This window comes from Antechinus flavipes, chromosome 1 (genome assembly GCF_016432865.1).
Source record: "Antechinus flavipes isolate AdamAnt ecotype Samford, QLD, Australia chromosome 1, AdamAnt_v2, whole genome shotgun sequence".
Lineage (NCBI taxonomy): Eukaryota > Metazoa > Chordata > Mammalia > Dasyuromorphia > Dasyuridae > Antechinus > Antechinus flavipes.
In genome coordinates this window covers 628,259,073-628,284,208 of record NC_067398.1, presented here as the reverse complement: position 1 = coordinate 628,284,208, position 25,136 = coordinate 628,259,073, and the positions used below count along the sequence as shown (strand labels likewise).

General features: G+C 34.3%; 1 protein-coding gene across 2 annotated transcripts in view; it reads left to right on the top strand.

The window, feature by feature from the left end:
• DNAAF11 (dynein axonemal assembly factor 11) overlaps positions 1–25,136 on the top strand; it is a 95,524-nt gene that overhangs the window by 47,501 nt on the left and 22,887 nt on the right. Inside the window, exons 7-10 of one of the 2 annotated variants that reach the window (XM_051971105.1) lie at positions 1,484–1,561; positions 9,226–9,291; positions 11,665–11,734; positions 15,797–15,892. In XM_051971105.1, coding sequence (XP_051827065.1) covers positions 1,484–1,561; positions 9,226–9,291; positions 11,665–11,734; positions 15,797–15,892 — 310 coding nt within the window. Of the gene's footprint in view, positions 1–1,483; positions 1,562–9,225; positions 9,292–11,664; positions 11,739–15,796; positions 15,893–25,136 lie in introns of both variants that reach the window. The other variant, XM_051971106.1, reaches the window with a different exon arrangement.

The window sequence follows — 25,136 nt, the reverse complement described above, 5'->3', positions numbered from 1 at the left end:
GAGCTTCTCACTCTCATTGTTGAAATAACTGTTAACAAGTATCCAGATGTATACGTTGGTGTCTTCCTTAGAGTATGATTATGTGGGGCTGGATCAAAGGAACGATAGCTTATCTCTGTACTTGGGGCAATGAGGATTCCTTGGAAAAGGGACTCTGCTCTGTTTGCTTAAGGGCAATAGGAAAGAACAAGGGAGTGGGACTGAGCAGATACCATTTTTTAAAAAAGTGTAATTTTATTTATTTATTTAAAATAATAGCTTTTTATTTGCAAGTTATATGTATGGGTAATTTTACAGCATTGACAGTTGCCAAACCTTTTGTTCTAATTTTTCCTCTCCCCTAGATGGCAGGATGACCAGTAGATGTTAAATATATTAAAGTATAAAGTAGATACACAATGAGTATACATGACCAAACCATTATTTTGCTATACAAAAAGAATCAGACTCTGAAATAGTGTACAATTAGCCTGTGAAGGAAATCCAAAATGCCGGCAGGCAAAAATATAGGGATTGGGAATTCAATGTAATGGTTCTTAGTCATCTCCCAGAGTTCTTTCGCTGGGCCTAGCTGGTTCAATTCATTACTGCTCCATTGGAACTGATTTGATTCATCTCATTGCTGAAGATGGCTAGGTCCATCAGAATTGATCATCATATAGGATTGTTGTTGAAGTATGTAATGATCTCCTGGCCCTGCTCGTTTCACTCATCATCAGTTCGTTATAAGTCTCTCCAGGCTTTTCTGAAATCATTCTGTTGGTCATTTCTTACCGAACAATAATATTCCATAATATTCATATACCACAATTAATTCAGCTGTCCTCCAATTGATGGGCAGCAGATACCATTTTGAAGGGAAGTCCCTGCTGATGAGAACTGGCCCCAAACTGGTCCCATTCCATTCTCCGCTAAGTGGGTGAAGGAAGAACACTGTCCTGTAACACATACACTCAGGCCCTTTCATCCTCACAGACATATACACATTGGTTTATATGGATCATTCAGGAAAAGGTAGCCCTTTGGGTAGCTAGGCGCACAGTGGAAAGTACACTGGGCCTGGAGCTGGCTTCAGACATTGACTAGTTGTGTGACCTTAGACAAGTCACTTAACCCTGCTTGCCTCTGTTTCCTCATCTGTAAAATGAATAGGAGGAGGAAATGACAAAATATCCCAAAACTCTAGGTAGGGGGTTACAGAGTCAGTCAGGCCTGGAATGACTGAAGAGTAACAAAATTCTTTCACATCGATGTACATATAACCACATAGAAATCTTTCTCTGATTTTAATTTCAAAGCAAATGATATAATTACAGTAACTTGAGTTATGACAGTAAAATATTGGTGTCATTCAGAAATTTCTCTTTTGTTTTTCATGAAGGGTTGGTTTTGCTGAGGTGCTATTACCTTTACAATTGACTTTAATAAAATGAGAGTTTCCTTCCATCTCCATCCTACCCTCCTCTTCTCTGTTTATTCTTAGTGACAAAACGAAGAAAGAAAAGCCCCCTAGGACTTTGATCACTGCAGATGGACGAGTGTTGAATATTAATGACCCCAAGTAAGTGAGAAAAACAGTAACCTGAAGAAATAAGATTAGTAGGATTTGTAATCACGGTTTTGTTTTTAATAACAGATTTGCTTTGCAATGAATATATTTGTCAATTTTAACTAGTTCAGCAGCTCTAAAACTGTCATTTCCCCCCCCCCACCAAATATTCCCAAGTAACAGATTCATCATATTTTTAAACAGGATTGAAATTTAAACTTAAACAGTAGATTCAATTTAGCTAATGTTCATGAACATTTCTTGAACATTACACACATAAGACTATCCCAACTAATGCATTATAACCAAGTATTTAACAGATTTCCTATTTATAATACTTTTTTTTTTAATGAAACTGTCTCTTTTAAACACCCAATAGTGTGTTTTTATTGAACCAACTAATGTTGTTGATAGGGTACGTCTTTCACTTCTTTGTATTATCTATAGGATTATAGGCAAATATTGTGAACATGCTTATTGAGTTAGAACATTGCTAGATTTGATTTAAATACATTAAATAAACACAATTATTGATTTACTCTTAATTAGCAGTGACTAGGCTAGTAATTATACTGAGATGCCTCTTATGAATGTTTCCCCTATAAATCTATTTTTAAACCTGAGATAAATTCACCATTTTTTTGGATCAAAGAAATTTATATTAAATATATAACATTCTATAACATACTACTTATTATATTTGATGATTTATAGTATTAAGTTATATGAAGGGTGGTTAAGAATTAGACTCAAAACATAATCACAAAAATATAGTTTACTTCTCATTTATCTGGAATAAAACAAATTCATTTCATGGATGCATCATTTTTCTGAGAGGAGATGGGTAACATGATTCATAATAGGTTATCTGATCATTGATTCATTTAAAGCTCTTAACTAAAAAAATTATTTAAAATTGTGTATTCATACTTCTTTGGATTCTAGGATGCCATCTATTTTATAATTTATTATTTTGTAATCATATTTCATTCCACATACAATGATTTGTTCAAATATTCACCAGTTGATAGCCACCCCCCTAATTTTTACATTGTTCCTTTTTTTCCCCTTAAAATTTCTTTTAAAAAGATTTTCTTCAGTATCAGGAAAGTTGGTTTTGCTCACAACTGTTCCCACTTTAGTGTTATCCCCTCTCTTAACTATTACTCCCTATTTCTGCCCGAACTAACTTTGTATAGCTAACTGTTAGCAAGTGTATAAGAGTTTGTGTGTGTGTGTGTGTGTGGGTGTGGGTGTGTGTGCTTATTCTTGTTGTTGTCCTTTTTCTGATTCATGTAAAAATTAGAACTTCTTCCACCCTCACCTCTTTCTTCAGGTTTGTATAGTCTTCTTTTCCTGCACCTTAATTATGAAAAGTAGTAAGTTTCACCTTATTCTTCCTCCTTTCTAATATTACTGTGTTCTTTTTACTCTTCCTTTTCTTTCTCCTCTTAAAATTCTCACAATAGGATCCATCTACTCTCCACCATGATTCTCTTTTCTTTTTTCTTTTTTATTTAATAATTACTTTATATTGACAGAATCCATGCCAGGGTAATTTTTTTACAACATTATCCCTTGCACTCGTTTTTGTTCCGATTTTTCCCCTCCCTCCCTCCACTCCCTCCCCTAGATGGCAAGCAGTCCTATATATGTTAGATATGTTGCAGTATATCCTAGATACAATATATGTTTGCAGAACTGAACAGTTCTCTTCTTGCACAGGGAGAATTGGATTCAGAAGGTAAAAAATAACCGGGAAGAAAAACAAAAATGCAGATAGTTCACATTCATTTCCCAGTGTTCTTTCTTTGAGTCTAGCTGCTTCTGTCCATCATTTATTAATTGAAACTGAGTTAGTTCTCTTTGTCAAAGAAATCCACTTCCATCAGAATACATCCTCATACAATATCGTTGTCGAAGTGTATAATGATCTCCTGGTTCTGCTCATTTCACTTAGCATCAGTTCATATAGGTCTCTCCAAGCCTCTCTGTATTCATCCTGCTGGTCATTTCTTACAGAACAATAATATTCCATAATGTTCATATACCACAATTTACCCAGCCATTCTCCAATTGATGGGCATCCATTCATTTTCCAGTTTCTAGCCACTACAAACAGGGCTGCCACAAACATTTTGGTACATACAGGTCCCTTTCCCTTCTTTAGTATTTCTTTGGGATATAAGCCCAGTAGAAACACTACTGGATCAAAGGGTATGCACAAGTTGATAACTTTTTGGGCATAATTCCAGATTGCTCTCCAGAATGGTTGGATTCTTTCACAACTCCACCAACAATGCATTAGTGTCCCAGTTTTCCCACATCCCCTCCAACATTCATCATTATTTTTTCCTGTCATCTTAGCCAATCTGACAGGTGTGTAGTGGTATCTCAGAGTTGTCTTAATTTGCATTTCTCTGATCAATAATGATTTGGAACACTCTTCATGATTCTCTTTTCTTAATTCTTTCAGTATTCTCAGAAAATATTGATGTTCTGAAGGAATCCTTCTTTCTCCTCTATTAAAATGTCAATACTTGATATCCTTCCAGCTTTCTTGTGGTAATATAAGTGAACCTTACAAGATTTATTCTAATTCTTGTGTTTGTCTTTCAAAAAAAAAGAGACTTAGGTCTCATCTTGTTCCTGAAAAGTCCTCTATTCCATTAAAGATTCATCTTTTTCTTTTTGTTGTATTATAAGCAATTTTGCAGTGTAAATTATTCTTGGTTGTAAACATATGTGTTTTGCCCTTTGTATTATGATGTTCCATGATTTCATATTTTTGCATTTATTGCAGAAGGACCAAGGCTTTTATGATTGTGGATATTGTTTTTTGGTTGAATACTTTCCTTCTGGCTGCTTGAAATATAAAGTTGAAATTCTGGATTTTGGCTATGATATTTCTGGGACTTCTTTTTAGGTTTTTATTTTAAGAGGTAATCAGAGAAATCTTTCTCTTTTCATTTTATCTTACTATATTCCAGATGTTATATTGGGGATACAAAAAAAGGCCCTTAAGGATCTCACAGTTTAATAGATGACTACATTCAAATAACTGTATATAAATGAGATATACACAGGATAAATTAGAGATTTCTTGCAAGGCAGAAATTAAAAAAAACAACACTAGGAAATGTATCTTTTCTAATGAAAGATGGCATTTTATCTGAGAATTGAACAAGGCCAGAGAAGCCCAAAGGCAGAGTGAAGGAGAAAGAAAATTCTGAATATGGAGGCAGTGTGTTGGGGGATGTGTGTCTTATTTAAAGACCAGCAAAATGGCCAGATCTAGTGATCACAGATATGGAGAGGGTAATAAAGTATAAGAAGACTTAAAAGTACGAAGAAGCCAGATTACCAGGGGCTTTATGCCAAATAGATAATTTTTTATTTGATCTTGGAAGCAGTAGGGAGACACTGGGGTGATTTGATTTGGATAGCCAACATAATGGATAATCAGTGGACAGCCCATCTGTTTAAACTGGTATATATGAAATGGATGAAGAGATTTAGAGACCATCCACCAGTATGCTGGAGGATTAACTGGAGGTTAAAGCTAAGAAATTGAAGAGGATGTGAAAAGTTGCTGTTGACATCACTGGAATAAAATCATATATCTGTTATCAGACAATCAATAAACAACAATTAATCTCCTGCTATATGCCAGGCACTATGCTAAGTGCTAGGATATAAGAAAGACAAAACAATCTTTGCTTTCAAAAAATTCAGAATCTAATAAGAAAGATAACAAACAACTATGTACAAAAAGCTAGGTATAGCATGAATTTTTTTTTTTTTAAAATTGGATGTTATAATTCCATGAATTTCTTCTCTTGTGGCGGGGTATGATTACAAAATCAAATTCAGATTGCATTTCTATCAACAATCCAGTACCACTTTTTCTTTTCAACCTTAGTTTATATTACTTCCTATCCATGTTGCAGCTGAACTGGGTCACTATCTTTCTGTATCCAAAGACAGTTGGAGCTTTCTCACCTATAAGCCTTTGTTCACACCATTCCTTATGTGTGGCTTATTTTTTTTTTTTTAACTTTCTTCAATTCACTTAATTGAATTTATATCCTTCCTTCAAACCCCAAATCAGATGCCATCTCCTTCATCTGACCAGGCCCAGTCCTCAGTGTTAATAAGAATAACTTATTTATCCTGAACTTCACACAGCACTTACATTTGTCTGGTGTACTTAGCATGCATTATTGTTTATTTTGATTTTGTGTTTATGTGTCTCATGCCCCTCACTATATAATACTATGCTGTAAGCTCAATGAAACAATAAATCAGGTCTTATCGAAGTTTTGTATATATTCCTAGCAACTCTAATAGTACTTAGGATACCAGGATGTAATTTAATTGACTTTTATGCAAATCTATTCTCTAAATTATATATAATTAAAAAAACATAAATTGACTATATATATTCCTGTTTATGTTTATTGACATGTACACATTGTTCGTATTTATTTGTAAAGGTCATTGTAAGCTGTTGGAATCTTTACAAACTGCTAACTCATTAGAGTTGATAGATTATTAATCTGATTTTACAAGAAGATGTTTTGGGCCAGAACCTGAAACAAGGTACTAAGTAGAACTAATTGATACAATGCTTGTATTTACACCTTTATTCTTCAGAGTTCACAAGTATGGGAGATTCACAAAGTAAACTTTGTAACTTTGTGAATTCACACCTCCCTTAAAGCTTTTAGGGCCAGAGAGCACTATGGGAAAAAACCCATAATCCCCCTCTCTCGAATAAATAGAGCTTCAAAGGGTCCAGTCAGAAGAGTTTTCAGAGGAAGAAGCTACGAGTGGAGAGTTCAGCTGAAGATTGAGAAGCCCTCTCTCAGAGGTAAGACAGAGTCAACTTGGTGCTGGCTCTGGAGGCTGAAGAAAGCAGAGGCAGAAGCAAAGGACAAAGCGGCAAGAGCTCTTGGAACCAAGCAGAGAGATAGGCCTCTAAGCTAACTGGGCTATATTAGAGACAATAAAAGATCTGAACTTTTATCACCTGGCTGCATTTTGGGGTAATTATTTACCCTTTTTTTTTTTTTTAATTATTTACTCTTAACTGAAACTGACATTGCCTCCAGAAAATCTCTTGGAGAAACCTTCTCTCGCAGAGAGAACTATTATATTTAAAAGAAGAAAATCACCACAGTATGCTATTTTGTGGATTTGTAAAATTGATTTCATGTACCATAATTTCATTTGGGGATACACTATGGAAAATTATATGAATTATAGACAAAATAATACATTTTATTAAAAAATATTTAATCTGTAAATCAAGAGTCAGAAAGACCTAGGCTTGTGTTTTGCCTCTGACACATACTGGTTGTGTATTGCTGGAAGGTAATTTACTCTCCCAGTAGTCCAGAAAGTTCTGAGCATGTTCCATACTTTTGGGAGGACGGGTGCTCTTCACCAGGAGCTGATGAAATCATAAATTGCTAAAACACAAAACAGAAAGTTTAGTGGAAGAAGAAAGATTGGATAGTATGAAGATTAAAAGGCTAATAATAAAAGAAGAAGGAGGTTGAGAAAATGTTGGAAAGATTTTGGAAACCGTATAAAATCTAAGGAATGTTAGTTAAAAAGGGAAAACTATGGAAATGTTTGTTAATAAACCTTCTATTTACATATTTAAATAAATTTATATTTAAAAATGACTTCTTATATTTTATGTTTTTTATATCACCATAGTATACCCCTCCTAGATATGATAAATAATATTTTTGAAGAGGGAAGCAAATATCAACACAACTGATCAATATACTGAAAAATTCCTGAAACATATGCAGTATCTGTGTACTTCCCTGTGTACCTCCCACCTCTCCCAAGGGATGGGTTGAAAGTGTCTTCTCATATCTTTTCATTTGATTTTCACTTGTCCTTTATAATTTTATTACATTTACTTTTGATTTTTTGGTGTATCATTTCCGTTTTCATTATGTGTTTTACTGTGTCTATTGTTTCCATGGCTCTGCTTCATACACTACATCAGTTCATGTAGCTCTTTCCATGTTTCTGTATATTCTTCACACACATTATTTCTTACAGTACAGTCAACCTTATATTACATTCATGCACCATGATTTGTTTGTTCATTCCCCAACTGATGGGCAATTACTTTGTTTCATATTTATAGCTTTCACAAAAAAGTGCTGCTTCAAATATTTTGGCGTATATGGAGACCTTTTTTTTTTTTTTTTTTAAATCAATGTTTTCCTTAAGGTATAAGCTTAGTTATTTCCACTTATCACTCACTTTCTGACTCTATCCCCTCTGAGTGTGATTTTAATGGAGGCTGGATCTCAAAGCATCTCAGCCTAGTCCTCTGTCCCAAGTGACTTTTGAGTGATTATACTGGATACTATACTCTTTTTCTCCTACTTGATGGGAGTGCTACATATCCCCTGCCTATATTGTATGTCCTGTCCTGGTGATTTGTTCAACCCCCTTTGTTCCTCAATTCTCTGGTCTGACATAAATAATTCAGAATCTGTTTTCCTCAGCACTGGAAGTTCGAATCCTTTGCAGCTTTGGTACATCCAGTTTTTAGCCCCCATCAGGCTTTTGTTCTTTAAGAACAGGGCCAAGCTGGCCCTTAAGGCTTAAGTAAATTTCTGTAACCTGGAACTAGGATCTCCAAGGCACTAGAAAAAGGGAGGGGAAACCAGGTGTTGGGATGGGTTTGATGTAAGCTTGTTTTGTATCCTTAGGTCTGTTAGGAAGACCTCACTCTGAGTAGTATGGAAGATTAGGGGGATACTGAGTGAGATCAGGATCAATGAGTGTCAATTTTTGTGTTGTTTGTTTATTTGCTTTCTTTTGGTTTCTGAGTGTCCTATAGCATAGAAATTTATCTTTGGTACATAATTTATGTTTTGGAGAGGATCATCCATGGGTCATTGAGAAATTTATCTATCTCTTCATATGACCAATTTAATTTATTTTTTCAATTAATAAAATCTATTTTCTCTTTGTCTTCAACCCTTCCCACTTTGAAGTTAAAAAAAAGAAAAATAAATTTCTTCTAATTATGCAGTAAAATAAAACAAAAGATCTGAAGTCCCATATTATCTCTACCAAATAATATATCTTACTGTGTTTCCTGAGTCCATCACTGATATATCAGGAGGTATATCATCATTAATCTTCTATATTCATGATTAGTTATTCTGTTGTCAAAAGTTTTTATATCTCTTATGTGTAAAACTTATAGAATGATATCTAGGTTATAAAAATTAGAACATGAAAATTCTTACTAATAAGTCATATCTTTATATTATACAAATCTTAATCTTATAGATTTTTTGGCAAAAAATTAATTTAATAAGTTAACAAAAATTTTTTACCACCAGATGTCTCTATTTCTGCATCAATGTTAAATATATCTAATTTACCATAAATATTGCTATGTTGAGAAAAATTATAGATGAATCTAATTTAATTTTCAATGTTTTGCTTGATTCTGATGAAGTTTTAGAAATAAAAGACAAATATTGTTGCTCAAATAACAAAATGTTCACATTCATAAAAAAAATTTTGTGACGCATCCTGCTTTGCTTTTAATATAATGTGGTAAGGAATTTGTCTATCCATTTTTTACTGAATAATTTTTTCTTTTTTATCTTTTCATTTTTTATTAGGCTTGATTTTTCTTTGAAAGATGATGAAGAAAATAATCAAATTGTTCTGGATCTTGCTGTATATAGGTAAAGGTATTTTATTACTCTCTATGGTGGTACTGCTTAGTTTGCAATTCTATTTATTCTTGTACCTAAATGAAAAAGATAGGCAAACCTCAGTGACTTATTATTAGAGACTAAAGCCTCTGTATTAGACACTGGGAGAATTGGACAGTGTCACAACAAGCACCCTCAGAATCAGATAGATGCTAAATATGTGAAGCTCCACCATCTCCCTTTTGGAATCTCTATTCTTGCTTTGGTCTCTGTAATGATGGCCACTACAGTCTCAGACAAGTTACATAGTAGCCTTTTCATAGACACAAAGGCTGACCAGATACCTTAAATATCTTTTTGTATTGAATAGATGTTACACAGGGCCACAAAAATGTATACACAAGTAAGGAAACCTAAAAGCTCAGGGACTAGTATGAACATATTATCCCTTGTCTTCATTATACTTTGCATGGGAATGGCATTGGCCAGTTTCATAATATGAGCAAGAAGATTTCTGAATGCCCTCCCTCTTAGAGATTTCAGTCATTCAGTCCAGTCCATGCTTGAAAAGTCCACATAACATACAAGAAGTGGTTTTCCAACCTTTGTTTAAAGACCTTTAATGAGAGTGAATAAACTACCTTCTAAGAATATGCTATTTCATTTTTGGTTAACATCATTAGAAATTATTTTATCAAGATAACCTGCTTTATGAAAATTCTCCTTATTGCTGTGACTAAGAATATTTAACTCCTCTTCTACCCCTTCAATTTTTTGGTTCAGTTGTTGTCCTTTGTTTTTGAAGTGGACCAAATCAACATCACTATGTTAGAATCAAGTTAATGTGTTTGACTCTGATTGATCAGATCAGTACAAGCTTGAAAGGCTCTGCCACAGGTCAGACACAAACCTGTGAATGTTTGGGATGGATCTTCTCTGTATTTTGCATTTCTAGTCCCCTCAGATATTAAAAGACAGCTTTCTTATCTTCATTGAGTCTTTTCTTCTCTAACCAAATATTCCCTGTTCCTTCAATTAGTCTTCATACACCATGATTTTGAGTCCTTTCACCATACTAGTCACTTTCCTTTGTTACTCTTCACACTGTAAATGTCCTTCCTAAACTATAATGCCCCAAACCAATCATTGTACTCCAGGTGTGTTTGGACCAGAGCAGAAGCGAGTAGAACTAACACCTCAATGCAGTCTAAAATCACTTTTAACTTTTTGTCCTGCAGCATCAATTTAGCAAGCTAATGAACTGAGAGCCTTTGATGTTTTGGGGGGCATCACTGTGAATCCTGTGGTCAGAAGACTTAATGAGCTGTGGTTTAGCTCATTAATGTCTTAATACAAATGGAAATACACAAAGATCCCTGAGGGCTACATAATGAAAACTACCTATTAGTATTTCTTAATGTATTGTTATGTACTTTAAAAAGTATTTCCCAATTATATTTTAGTCTGATTTGCACTATACTTGGAACCATTTCAAGCTGTATCTATGATACTTCTGGCTTAGTGTATGTCAACTCTCTTCAAATCATATGAACATCTTGCTGAATATTTTTCCGGTCATGTGATTTATTTATCATGTTATTGAAACATTCTGTTTTGATATAGTAGACACATATTAACAAACACAAATTCTCCACAAAGTATATTCCCTCATAACATATAAGAAAACTGCTCTCTCCCAAAGAGCAGTTGCGATGGAAACAGATAGCACTTTTCATTATTATAATATGTCATTTGTTAACAAAAAGGGGCAATAAAAATTAGTAGTTTTAATAGAATGTTTTAAAGTTTTCAAAAGGCTTTGTACACATCATCTCATTTAAGCCTCACGGAAACTTACAGAAACAGGTACTGTGGACATTTTTAGCCTTATTTTCCTGGTGAGGAACAGGTGTAGAATGAGAAGCCACTGTAGTGACAATGTTGAAGAATCTATTATTAATTATCTACAAAGTGACTGATTGAAAAGTGGTAGAACTAGTAGATTCTTAGGAAAGGTTTGTAGCTATTTCATTTTAGGGTGGAGGGATATAAAATAATATTATCCTATGATACATAGTTGCCTTTGTTGTTATAGATCTCATGTATTTGAGGATAGAAAGATAAAAGATAAATATATTAATGGTTTTAAAACTGGAACTACTATTAAACTGAGCTCCTTTCAGTCTGATTTTCCTGGAACTTAGATTTGAGACTTAATTTTTGAGAACTGGTCACCACAATAAAAATTGAAGTATTGTATAATATTGTATTGTATAATATGTTTTTAAACTGAATAGAATTGAATTTACTTAATTTAAAGTACTCATGAACATTTGGATTAAGATTTCTATACATTGGTGTTTTTATGAGAATTACAACTTTTTGATGCATTTAATCTTGAAGGTTTATGGATACTTCTCTAATGGATGTTAATGTGCAGCCAACTTATGTCCGAATAATGGTCAAGGGGAAGGTAGGTATAGAGTTACATTATATGTGATTATTAGTCAATCAGCAAGCATTTATTAAGCCCTTACTGTGTACCAGGGACTTTGCTAAGAACTAAGAATATAAAGAAAGGCAAAAAAGTCCTCAAAAAGCTTTAAAGGATGAGAAAACATGCAGGTATTGTATTTACAAGATAACTAGTAAAAAGTTAGAGGAAGGGATCATAGATCTTTTTTAGAAGGAATTTGAGCTTTGTCTTGAAGAAGGTAGCCAAGAAAGTCAAGCAGGTATAAATAAGGAAGGAGAATATTCTGGGCATATGGGACAGTAAGTAAAAAAACACAATCAGGAAACAGTGTTATGTCTAGAAAGATAGGAAGAGGGGCCAAGTTGTGAAAGGCTTCAAATGCTAAATAGAGAGGATTTTATATTTGATTCTGGAGCTAATAAGAAATCATTTGGAGTCTGAGGGAAATGGAAAGGTGACATAGTCAGACCTGCACTTTAAAGGAAAAGACTAAGCAGATGATGCATTTGTGTAGGGAGGGATGATAAGGCTGGGAGACCAACCAAAAGACAATAGTGTAAGCATGTATTGATGGGAGCCTGCACCAGGTTGATGGCTATGTGATTCCAGGAAAAGGACATATATGAGAAATGTTTTGGAGATAGAAATATAAGAGATTAAGCATATAGAGTGACTGGTAGGGAGGGGTTGAGGATAACACTTAGCTTGTGAGCTTAGATTTCTAGAAGGAGGATAGTGTCCTTGATAATAATAGGGAAATTTGGAAACAGAGAAGCTTTGGGAGGAAAAAGAATACAAGCTCAAAAAATCAAATTGTTAAATTAATTATACTTAGTTTTAAAGGTATGTTGCCCTTAGATAAGTTTAGTTAAACTAGAAAATGCATTAAGTTAATTACAGGCAATTACAATTAGTAACTGCTAGAAATTGTGAAACTTCATAGTGTTTAAATATATCTATTTATTGTTTTTCTACTATGAAAATGTTGACATACACATTTTGAATAAAAATAATTTGTTCTAAGTTAAATAACACAATTCCATTTTTGGTTTTTAATTTATCGAAAGTATCTTTTTATCTTTAGGCAATAACATGTTTCTTTATTTTAAACATTTTAAAAAATTTTGCATCTCAAATGTTCTTCCTCTTTCTAGTCCCTTCTCCATCTATTGAAAAGACAAACAATATGAAATCAATTATACATGTAAACTCTGTAAAATGTATTACCATGTTAATCATGTAGTGAAACAAATTTTAAAAAGCAATAAAAATTAAGAAATTAGAAGAAGTATGATTCCCTCTTCATTCATACTCATCATTCAGAGTTCATCAGTTTTCTCTCTGGAGTCAGATAGCATTTTTCATAATGTGTGTTGTTTAGATTTATCTTATATTATTATCTTGATCAGAGTAGTTAAGTATTTCATAGTTGATCATTACTACAATATTGCTGTTATTGTATGCAATGATCTCATTCTGCTCGCTTTATTCTATCAAATTTATGTAGTTCTTCCCAAGTTTTCTTGAAATCACCCTCCTTTATCATTTTTTAAAAAGTGTTTTATCACAACTCATTCAGCAATTCCTCAATTGGTGGACATCCTCTCAATTCCCAATTCTTTGCCATAAAGGGAGCTGCTATAAATGGTTCTTTTCCTTTGATCTCTTTGGAATGGATACGTATTTTCTCCAACACTGTAAAAGCTCTTTCTTTCTTGTTGCTTTTAGGTGAGATAATTTTTCCCATTCTTCCTCTCCCTTAACTCTTCTCCCAATTCATTCTTCTTTCTTGCCCATCCCTTTTTTTTTAGACTATCCCAACATAATTGACTCACTACCCTGCCCTCCAGAGTCTTTTTAGCTGCCCTTAGGAGTGTATGAATGTAAACAGTTTAACCTTTTTGATGCTCTCTTGATTTCTCTGGGATGTTTCTCTTTTTATCCTTCCCCTGGGTCTTATATTTGAAAGTCACATTTTTTTGTTTGTCCCAGATCTTTTTATCAGAAATGTTTGAGAAAGTCCTCTATTTTAGTAAATATCCATTTTTTTTTAACTCCAAAGGATTATAGTTAGGTTTGCTCGGTAAGTTATGCTTTGTGTGTAATCCTGGCTCTGTAATATTATATTCTAAGACATTTTCTCTTTTAATGTGGTAACTTCTAAATCTTATGTGATCTTGACTGTGTCTCTGTAATATTTGAGTGTTTTATGTCTAGCTGCTTGAAGTTTTGTTATCTTTGATTTGGGAGCTCTGGCATTAGATTGGGAGTTCTCATTTAGGATCTCTCTTAGGAGGTAGCCACTGAATTCTTTTAATTTCTATTTTACCTTTTGGTTTTAGGATATTAGAGCAGTTTTCCTTTATAATTTCTTAGAAGATGATGTCTACACTATTTTTTTTCATGGCTTTCAAGTAATCCAATAATTCTTAAATTATCTCTCTTTAATTTATTTTCTAGGTCAGTTGTCTTGTTGATATTTCATATTTTCTTCTATTTTTTCATTCTTTTAACTTTGTTTTATTGTTTAAATGTAGTCATTATCTTCCATTTGTTTAATTTTAATTTTTAAGGAATTATTTTATCCAAATAGCTTTTGTAACCCCATAATTAGCTAGATTGCCTCAAAAAAACAAGCTTTTAATTGTCTTTTCATAATTTTCTTGCATTGCTCTCATTTTACCAATTTTTTTCAATCATTCTTATTTTTAGCATAATTTTTTAACTCTTCCAACAATTGTTTTTGGATTTGTGTCCAATTTGCATTTTTTCCTTGAGGTTTTATTACTGTTTTGACATTCTTGTCTTCTGAATTTGTGTCTTGAGATTTCCTATCACCATAATTTTTGTGGTCAGTTGATTCATTTATTCATTTGCTTATTTTATCCTGACTTTGTCCTTTATTTATGTTTAAGTTGGGTTGTTCACCTGGAGGTGTCCCAATCTTCAAGCTTTTTCATGCTGCTGTTTTTTGAACTAGTTCTGGGGCTTTCAAATTTTCATTGCTTTCAAAGTAGTGTGGAGGTAGGTATGGTTACTGTTCTCCTGATATGTGGCCCCTTATTTCTTGCAACTTGAAGTTCTATTCTTCCTTAGGGCCCCTGCTCCCTTGTGATAGAAAGTATTTTTCTGCATTTAGTAACCGAGACTGTAAAGGCAGTATGGATGAAGGAATTATCTAATAGCACCTCATGTGGCCAGTGCTTTAAAATTTCTTTCTTTGTTACCCAGTCCTCCTAACATGTCTGTCATGAGAGCTCCTGAAGCTCCTGTTGGCTACTGCTGCTGCTTTGGTGCTTGCAAGTCTCACAGTGTTGCTGTGATGTGTGCTCTGGGCCTTCTACTACTCCAGTGTCACAGAGCTCTCTTCTGACTTCCTTGGTTGCTTTGACTGAAAAGATGGCTCATCCTAACTTTTTTGTCAACTCTGCTACTCCAGAATTTGATTTGAGGTGTTATTTTAAAGTCCGGATGGAAAAATAGGGAGAACTTGGCTGTAGTACTTCCATTCTGCCATTTTAGTTCTGTATTTCCACAATAACATTTTCCAACAATACTCTAAGATCTCAGCGTAGCTTGAAAATAACCCTGGGTTCTGGAAAGATATTCTAGTGGACCTCAAGCTTTGATCAGTCTCCCCAACCTAGCAAAGCTTCACATAGAATCACAGTCTTATATGCAAGGAGCACAGAAACTCACACTGATCAAATACTAAAGGGTTACAATCCAAATTGGTGGTGAGAATACTCACAGTGAGGAGACCACAGAACCTTGAATTACTGAACTATTAGATTTTTAACATGTGTTATGGGCACAGTTAGAGGTTCTGTCAATCTGAAAAAACAGCCAGATAAATCAAAATACCTAATTATTACAGTCAAGACCAATTGTACAAGTAGATACAGGTTCAAGGATAATTTTTATGTATAGATTTCCTAAATGAGAAAATATTTTTAATAACTATATTTTATATCTGAGAAATAAGCTTTGGAGATAACTCTTCAAGTAAATTACCCATTTACTTTGTGCATCACTACATGACTCTTGGTTTGTTTTCAGCCATTTCAACTTGTACTTCCTGCTGAAGTGAAACCAGATAGTAGTTCTGCCAAAAGATCTCAGACAACTGGACACCTGGTGATCACCATGCCAAAGGTCTGTAGTAGAATGATTTCAGACAAAGATGGTTTTTAAAATTTCATCTTTATGAAGAAACTGATTAAAACTAGAGCAAGTAGGTTCAGATCCCTGTAACCTTAGACAATTCACACAAACTCTTTGCATTTTAATTTCCTCATCTGTATAAAGAGTGGCTTGGATCAGAACTTTAAGGTTTTTTCCCCATTGTAAATCAACAGCCCTGGGAATCCTAAGACACTATGTACCTTAATAGGTAAAGAAATGCAGGTTCTTCTATTTAATGCTATTGAAATAGAATGATTGCAAGTTAGATCTGAAAAGGACTTTTGATATAAAGGACTATAAGTTCAAAGATTTAAAGCTTGGAAGGTACTTCAGATTCCATCTGGTCCAATTCCTTTATTTTATATATGAAGAAATTGAGGATCACAGATACACATAGTAAGATTCAGACTTGAGATTCAAACCCAAGTGATTCTAGAGGATATCAAGCAGTCCCTCATTTTATGGACAGGAACATATATTTTTAAATTTCTATTTTGGTATGTTACAAAAAACCCTAAAAGTTTCAAAGTGCAGAAAAGTAATATTGTTTTTAGTTATTTAGCTTCCTTGTAACAAAGTACTCATGCTACCACTATGACTTTGTGGGATTAAGTTAATACCTTTCTGGGGCATTGATCCAACAGCTTGAGTATAAGGTAAGGAAAGAAGCCACATAATAAGTGCTATAAATGTAATATATCCAAAATTTAACTAATTTTCATTCCTCTTAAACCAAAGATTCTTGATTTTTTTACACATTTTGATAACTATTTCAATATAATTGGTTTCTTTTGTAAACCATGGATTGTTCCATGCTTTTAAAAATATTATTTTGAGAAGAGATCCAGAGGTTTCAATAGGTGGCCAAAGGATTTAGGACACAAAAAATGTTAAGAAATTTTGGTTTAAGAGAAAATATAAGCAGTTCAGTTCTGGATATGTTGTTTCTAATCTTTTGACTTAAATCCTGTTTAGTCATGTAATCTCAACATGAAGACCTTCCAGTGAGGAGAAACACACTAATTTTCCAAGGCAGACCATTCTACTTTGGGGCAGCTCTAATTGTTAAGGATTTTTTCCTTGCTCTCCAGCCTAATTTGCCTCTATGAATTCCATTCATTGTTTCTAATTTTCTCCTCTGGGGTCATGTAGAAAATTTCCTAATTTTCTAAATAAGGAAAGCTATATGATTAGAATAGATAGTAATGGAAATTTGCCATGATCACAATTACTATGATTATTGAATCATATTCCCTGAATATGAACACTGTAACCCAAGAGTGATTTAGGCATTTTATAAACTCATTAGATACAATTAATTCCTCCTTTAATGACCTAAAATAATACCTTATTTCCTTGTAATAGTTGATCTGGTTTCCAGAAATACCTAATTTACCCTAAGGGAGTTGTTTATAATTGGGAAATCTTGTTACCTTGTTTCATTTTCATAATTTTATCTTTTTTTTGACATCAGAGCTGTTTTTCACATTTCTAAGTGCTTGAATGTAAAATACTTTCAGAGTTTGTTTACTTTATTTGATTCTTTATATACATTTATGATCTTCTTAAAGTTAGATTCTAAATATATAGAATATATACATATATACTACAAATGAATATTATAGTATAAATGATTATTACTATATATATGTGTGTGTGTGTGTGTGTGTGTGTGTGTGTGTGTGTGTGTACGTACATAATATATCTCCTTGAGCATGCTAGAACATTTCTCCTTGGATTTGCTTCCAAAAATTATGTCTGATATAACATAGAATAATATTATAGTAGAGAATTGATCATGGGACTACTGATCAGTTAGATACTTCCAGACCATTTGATGATATTGCAGAATTTAATATTTTGAATATCACTTTGTATTTTGTAAAAGATGTGTGACCTTGAGTGGTTCACACTCTGAGTGGACCTTTAGCAGATAATTAAGGGTGTTAAACTGGAAGAGTTTTGACATATCCTTCTTTAGGAGATATGAAGATAGTTTTCTATCAACTTGATCTAATTACAAGGCAGCTGTTGGCTTGATAAAAATACAGTCACATTCCTGGTGACCTTTAAAAAGTCTTAGCTAGCTGGAGTATTTAAGTAGAAAGATTACTGTCATCAGTATCTAGTACTTGAGAGAGATGATTTCTGTAACTTGGAAAGAGAGCCAGTTATAGGAAGAACCCAGCTCTTAGGCTTTCCCCTTGTGTCTGATAAAGGGAATTGATCTCTCCCTTCTCCATAAACAATAGCATCTTGAAGTAGAGCAGCTCACTTGGTGATGCTGTGCCCATCAGAGAGCAGTCTTGGAAGGTTGGCTAAAGAAATGGCTTGACTTGGAGAGAAAGAGAAACTCTGGAATCCAATGGAGTGTTATCTTTCTAGAAGAGATACTGCATTCTGGGGCAGCAGTGTGAGGGAACCATGAGGAAGAAAGGCCTGAAGTCCTGCAGTGGTGGAAGTTTGAGTTGCTTTGCCCATGTATATTCCCTACATGTATGTTCACTTTTTCAATGATGCTATGAAAAAGTTTGTTTCATATTTATTGGGGAAATATTTTGTTACTACTGCTTATGCTATGCTATTTAAGTAAATACTTTTCTTTGAGCTAATTATGTCCCCTGGCCTACTATTTAAGGTTTGAGTTCAAGATGGGGGATGTAAAATAGAGGAGCTGTTATAAAAAAAAGAGTTGTTAACAAAGTATTAAAAAATAATAAAAGTACATACAATATATGAATGGGATTTATTTTTAAATAATGAAATTAAGAGTACTGGTTGGAATATAATGAGGAACTAAAAGAAAATTAAGTAGAATAAATAAAATAACTAGAGTGAAAAATTGGTTTTTGGTGAAAGTTTTGCTTAAAAAAATAAGATTAGAGAATTATATATGCCAAATATAAAAATTGGTTTTAGACTTTTCTGATTTTTCAGATTGTATTTGAATTTCCTAAATATATCAACACAACAATTTGCTAATCTGCGAATATACAAGGCAAATATAGATAATAAATTGAATTTCTTTTCCTTTCTGGAGTAAAGAATGAAACAGATAAACACCTGAAGTTAAATTATGGTATAGTCCATGCCAATTTTAAAAGGCGCCCTTTAGCTTTAGCTTATGTAACTATATTGATAGATATTAAATTCATAACTAAAGGAACTCATTTTATAAATTAGATACTCACAGATTTTTTCAAGATTTTTCCTTCTCCCTTCCCTCTTCTTTCTTTCCTCCTTTTCTTCCTTCCCTTCTTCCTTCCTTCCTTCCCCCTTCCCTTCTCCCCTCCCTCCTTTCCTCCTTCCCCCTTCCCTCTTTTCCTCCTTCCCTCCTTCTCTCCTTCCCTCCTTCCTTGTTTCCTTCCCTCCTTCCCTCCTTCCTTCCTTCCTTCCCATCTTTGGGTTTGTCAAATATTAGATTACTATAGTCATTCACTATTGTGTTTTGTGTACCTAACCTGTTCCATTGATCCACCAATGTATTTCTTAGCCAGTACCAATGGTTTTGATATGGTTTTTTTTGGCTTTTTGTTATTATATTTGTCTAGCTCTATAAAGTAATTTTTAGCAGTATGATTGGTATGGCACTAAATAATTAGATTAATTTAGGGAGAATTGTCATTTTTTTAGCTTGGCCTACCCATGTGCTATTAACATTTTTCCAATTGTTTAGATCTGACTTTATTTGTTAAAGTGTTTTTTAATTGTGTTAATATACTTTCTGGGTTTGTCTTTTCAAGTAGACTTCCAAATATTTTATATTGTCTATAGCTATTCTTTTTTAATTTTTTCTTTTTTTCTTTTGCTGAGGCAATTGGGGGTAAGTGACTTGCCAGGGTCACACAGGTCTCCTGACTTCAGAGCTGGTGCTCTATCCACTGTACCTTCTAACTGACCCGATAGTTATTTTAAATGGGATTTTTCTTTCTATCTCTTGATGCTGGGCTTTGTATAATAACATATGGAAATGCCAATTTATGTAGGTTTATTTTATATACTGCAACTTTGCTAAAGTTGAATATTAATGGTGGTGGGCAACTTTGTTTCACCCCTGATCTTATTGGTAATGCTTCTAGTTTATCCCCATTACATATACTTACTTATGGTTTTAGATAAATTCTACATATCATTTTACAAAGAACTCCATTTATTCTTATGCTCTCTAGAGTTTTTATTAGGAATGGGTACTGTATTTTGTCAAATGCTTTTTCTCATCTATCGAAATAATTAAACTATTTCTATTAGTTTTGTTATGATCACTTATACTGGTATTGAAATGCTTATGTTGAATCAGTTCTACATTGCTGGTATAAATCCCATGTGGTATATTATCCTTGTGATAAATTTTTGTAATCTTTTTGCCAATATTTTATTTAAGATTTTTGCATCACAATTCATTAGAGAAATTGGTCTATAATTTTCTTTCTTTGTTTTGATCCTTACCTATATCATAAGAGGAATTTGTTAGTTTTTTTGCCTGTTTTTCTAAATAGTTTATGTAGTATTGAAATTCATTGTTCTTTAAATGTTGATTGAATTAACTTGTACATCCATCTGAGTCTGAATATTTTTTTCCTTAGAAAGTTCATTGAAAGTTTGATCAATTTCTTTTTCTAAAATAAGGTTATTTAAAATGTCTTATTTCATTGTCTGTTAACATGGGTAATTTATATTTTTATAAATATCAAATTTAATTAAATTGTCAAATATATCAAATGGCATCATAACACAGTTGTAAATTATAAATAGTTTTTGCAAAATAGCTCTTAATTTTGCTTTAAGTTCACACTTTTCAGTTTTGATTCTGGTAATTTGGTTTTCTTTTTTTAATAATTAAATTAACCAAAATGACAAATTTTAGATGGCAGTGATCACTTTCTATTTGAAGATTCATAGATGAGATGAAGAGAGGGACTCCAGCAGGTAGACATAGTGGCAATGGGAAACCTATTCTAGGAGAGATGAATTTTGTGAACAGATTTCACACAGGTGAGATAGTGCATGCCAAGAATGAGGAACAGTGAACAATCAGTTTGGCTGAGATATAGAGAACAAAAGTGAGGGAAGTATGGGCTAAGAGTAGATAGGTTGTGAAAGGTCTTGAGTATCAGAATTTTAAGCTATTACTTTATTCAATAGTCAATGGAGAACTGTTGAAGATTCAGTAGAGATGTGTGAATCAGGAAAATTATGCAGGAAGCAGGATAGGAAGAGAAGGAAAGATGGAGTGAGACAAGTGGCAGAAAGTTAGGAGTCTTTTATTATTTCCTAAACAAGAGGAAGTGAAGACCTGAATTAGCATGCTTGCCAAGGGAATGGATGTGACAGACCTTGTGGAAATAGCAGCCACATGACTTGACAACTGTTTGAAGGTGGGGAGTGAGGGAAAGAGAAAAGGTAAGATCTTTTCTATTTCAGATCTGAAGGCTTGGGAAGACCTGGATTATCAATAGGCATGGAGGATGTAGAGCTGGCAGAAGTTTTTTGGGAAAAGTATTGAATATGAAGTGTCAGATGCAGAAATTTAGAGTCAGTATGTCAATAAACATTTAGGCACCTACTATATGCAGGCACTTGAATGTAAAGGACATAAAGTCATGAGGAGAGGGTCACATTAGAGGTATATATTTAGAAGTCATCTTCAGAGTTGATTAATGGGAGTAGATAGGAACATCTGGGAGAATTTTCAAAAAGACATGAGAAGGGGAAAAGCAGAATCTTAACTTTATTTCATTTTCATGTCAGCAATTAAGAGTTTTAAGGTATGTCTGATAAAACACTATTGTGCATTGGAAATGATCTTAGAGGTCACCTAGTCTAGCTATCTCATTTCATAAATGGGGAAACTGAGACCTAGAGATGCTTTGCCCCTTAAGGATGAGTATCATTCACAAACTCAATTATAACTGTGTTATGATGTAGCTCATTACATGTTAACACCGTATTTAGATAAATCCATCAGAGATACCAAGATTGTGTGAAATACACGTCAAGTAATTTTGTTGTCAGTCCTAAGGCAATGTTAACTAGGACTTTTAAGGCATAGGGAGGGCTGTTATGTGATGCCAGGAGATAACTTGGTTAGTTGTAACCTTGATGTCTTTAGATAGTCTGGATTTTTTGTTGAATAAAGGCCAGATCTCCCTAAGCTTAGAATGGTTGTGTCTGCAATGTCTGGATTTCCCAGGAATTGCCCTGGAACAGGGCTTCTTAAATTTTTTCCACTCATGACTCCTTTTGGCCTAAGAAGAATTTTATGGGACCCTGGGTATATAGGTATATAAAATAGATATACCAATCAAGCATTTACTGATAATCATAATTTCATAACCCCCACATTCAGTTATGTGACCCCATAGGGCCCTAGAATATGAAGATGTCCCAATGAGTTTTCAAGATACTGCTCCATCAGAAAGACCAGTTAGCAATAAAATTTTCTCCTTGGATGTGTGTGTGTGTGTGTGTGTGTGTGTGTGTGTGTGTGTGTGTGTATGTGTTGGTGGTGATTGTGGTCCTCAATTATTAAAGGGTTAATTTTTTTGGTAATTGTAATGTTCTTGGTGGTTTTCTGGAGGGCTTGGAGCAGCCTTCATTTCAGTAGAGTAATCACCACAAGAGTGGCCAGGTATTAAAGTCCAAATCCTTTATTATCTCCTTCACAATCTAGTTTCCTTGCCTGGGATCCAGGCCATCTTTCTGAAGAGCCTTTCCGACCAGCCTTGGTCTCAGTGGGGGAAGTGCAGGAGGCCAGCTACCACGGTGCTGTGAGATGAAGTGAATGAATCTGGCTCTCCATTCCCTCTGAGTTTGTGTCTGATCCTTCTGAGTCTGTCTCTGGCTCTCAGTCTCAGCTTATATGCTCTACACTGAGTATAAACTAATCATTATATCAATAGGAAACTATTATTTGTTGTAAAATTAAATCAATCATACTGAACTTAGAGAGCTATTAATCACCATACTAAACTAAATAGCCATTGTCTCATCAACTCCACTGAGTTAGCACCTTGTAAGAATCCTTGTTTCAAGTTCAGAGTTGTAGCCCATAACATTTGATGATAAGACTAAGAGGCTCACAGAAGATTCCCAGGTGCTTGGGAGCTAAAATACTCTGACTTCCCCCCAACTCCTTGGCCCAGTCTCTCTGTGCTGTGGTCTGGGCTCGGTCTGTAGACTGTGCCCATACCCATTTGAAACAGACCTGTTCTGAAGTAGTTCCAAGCTTTCTGAAGCATTCAGATACAGTATAAGTTCATGTTTGATACGGTGATTGTTCTGAATTGCCATTCTAATAATTTCAGAGCATGTTTAAGAGCCTCAGAAATGATATTACAATGCAATTCCTAAAATGGTCTGTGTTCACATTTCCTTCTTTCTCATTAGTCTCTTCCCACCCACTGACTCCTCCATCATGTATAAACACACTTGGCTGGGCATTTACTCTGTCCTCAAAAATAAAGAAAATTCACCCCCAAAAACAAACACTTTGCTTTGTCATCTTCCCAAATTAATTTTATATTATTTCTTTTTCCATTAATAGTTATTCTCCCTGAAAGACTTATTGGTTATTATTTCCATTTTCACATTGTTCATGCAAAGTTTAACCTATTCCAGTCTGGCTTCAGATTACACAATTCTACCAAATCTGCCTTTTCAAAAGTCTCCAAAGACCTTTGAGTTGCGAAATTTGATGGTCTCTTTTCACTTCTTAGTCCCTATAGGACTTTTCTGTAGGATCTTCTGTAAAGGCTCTGTAACCTTCATGATTATTAATATAACTCCTTTTTCCTACCTGGTTTACATTATACTATTCTTCCCTAATATTGTAGAGAAACGAATTTAGAATTACAAAGGACCTCAGAGGCCATCTAATCACAAGCAAACTTATATTGCATAGCCTCAAATGCTCCCTCATTGCCTGTGGGCAATCCTACTATACCTTCCTTATCAACTCATTATCCTACTTTCCACAATAGCTTTTCCAGACTTTGTCATCCCTCAAACCTCTCATGGCTCTGCTTCCTTTCACACTCTTAGTGGACAATCTTGCCTCATATTTTACAGAAAGTGATTAGGCCATTTGCTGTGAATTCATTAACATTGTGTGTGTCAATCTCATTATCAATTTAGGCATCCCTGGAAAGTATACTACTCAGGTAAGTGAACTTATCCACAGCATGCAAAACTTCACCAATTACTATAACTGATGGCTCCATAAAAGGATGGCCTGGTGCTGACTGATGGAAGACCTGCGTTTTCTTGGTGTTAATTGTTAGGTCAAAATGAGCACAAGCAGCAGAGAATTGATCCTTACGTTATTGCATCTCTGCTTTGGAAGCTTCATTGAGTGCACAATCATCTGCAAACAAAAAATCATTCACTGACACTCCCTCAACTTTACTTTTGGCTTTTGTAGCCTTTTCAAATTGAAGAATTTTACCATCAGTGTGGTAGCTAACTTTGATTCCATGTTTATCTTTATTGAAGGCATTTGACAACATGGCTGGAAACATTGTTAAAAAGATGAGAGCAATTACACAGACTCGTTTCACTCCATTGGTGACTGGGGAAAGCCAGCCAGCCAGGTAGTAGACTGACTACCAAACCGAAGGTCCACAGAGCCATTGTGCTGACCTCATTGTTGTCTGCCTGTGAAACCTGGACAGAATCATAGAGCTATGCAGGAACCTGAATTGTTTCCATCTGAACTGACTTAGGAAGATTCTGAAGATCACCTGGTGAGATAAGGTACCAGACACTGAGGTCCTTTCTCAAACTAAACTGCCAAGCATTCCAACTCTACTGTAGAGAGCACAATGTTGTGGGCTGGCCACATTGTTCGAATGCCGAATTGCCAAAACAATTATTTAATGGAGAACTCACACAGGGCAAGCACTCACAAGGTGGTCAGAAGAAGCAATACAAGGACATCCTCAAAGTATCTCTTAAGAACTTAGATTGTTTGACGTGGGAGATACTGGCACAGAACCATCCAGTTGTGTTCTCATCAGAGAAGGTGCTGTGCTCCATGAGCAAAGCAGAACTGAATTAGCCCCAAGGAAATGTGAAATATGCAAAATTAGAGAATCCATCCCAATTGTTCATAGGCACTATTTGTGTCCAAGCTGTGGCAGATCACTCCAAGCTCATATTGGCCTGATCGGCCACAGTTAGACACATTGTAACTCAACATAGAGATGTCATTTTGGTC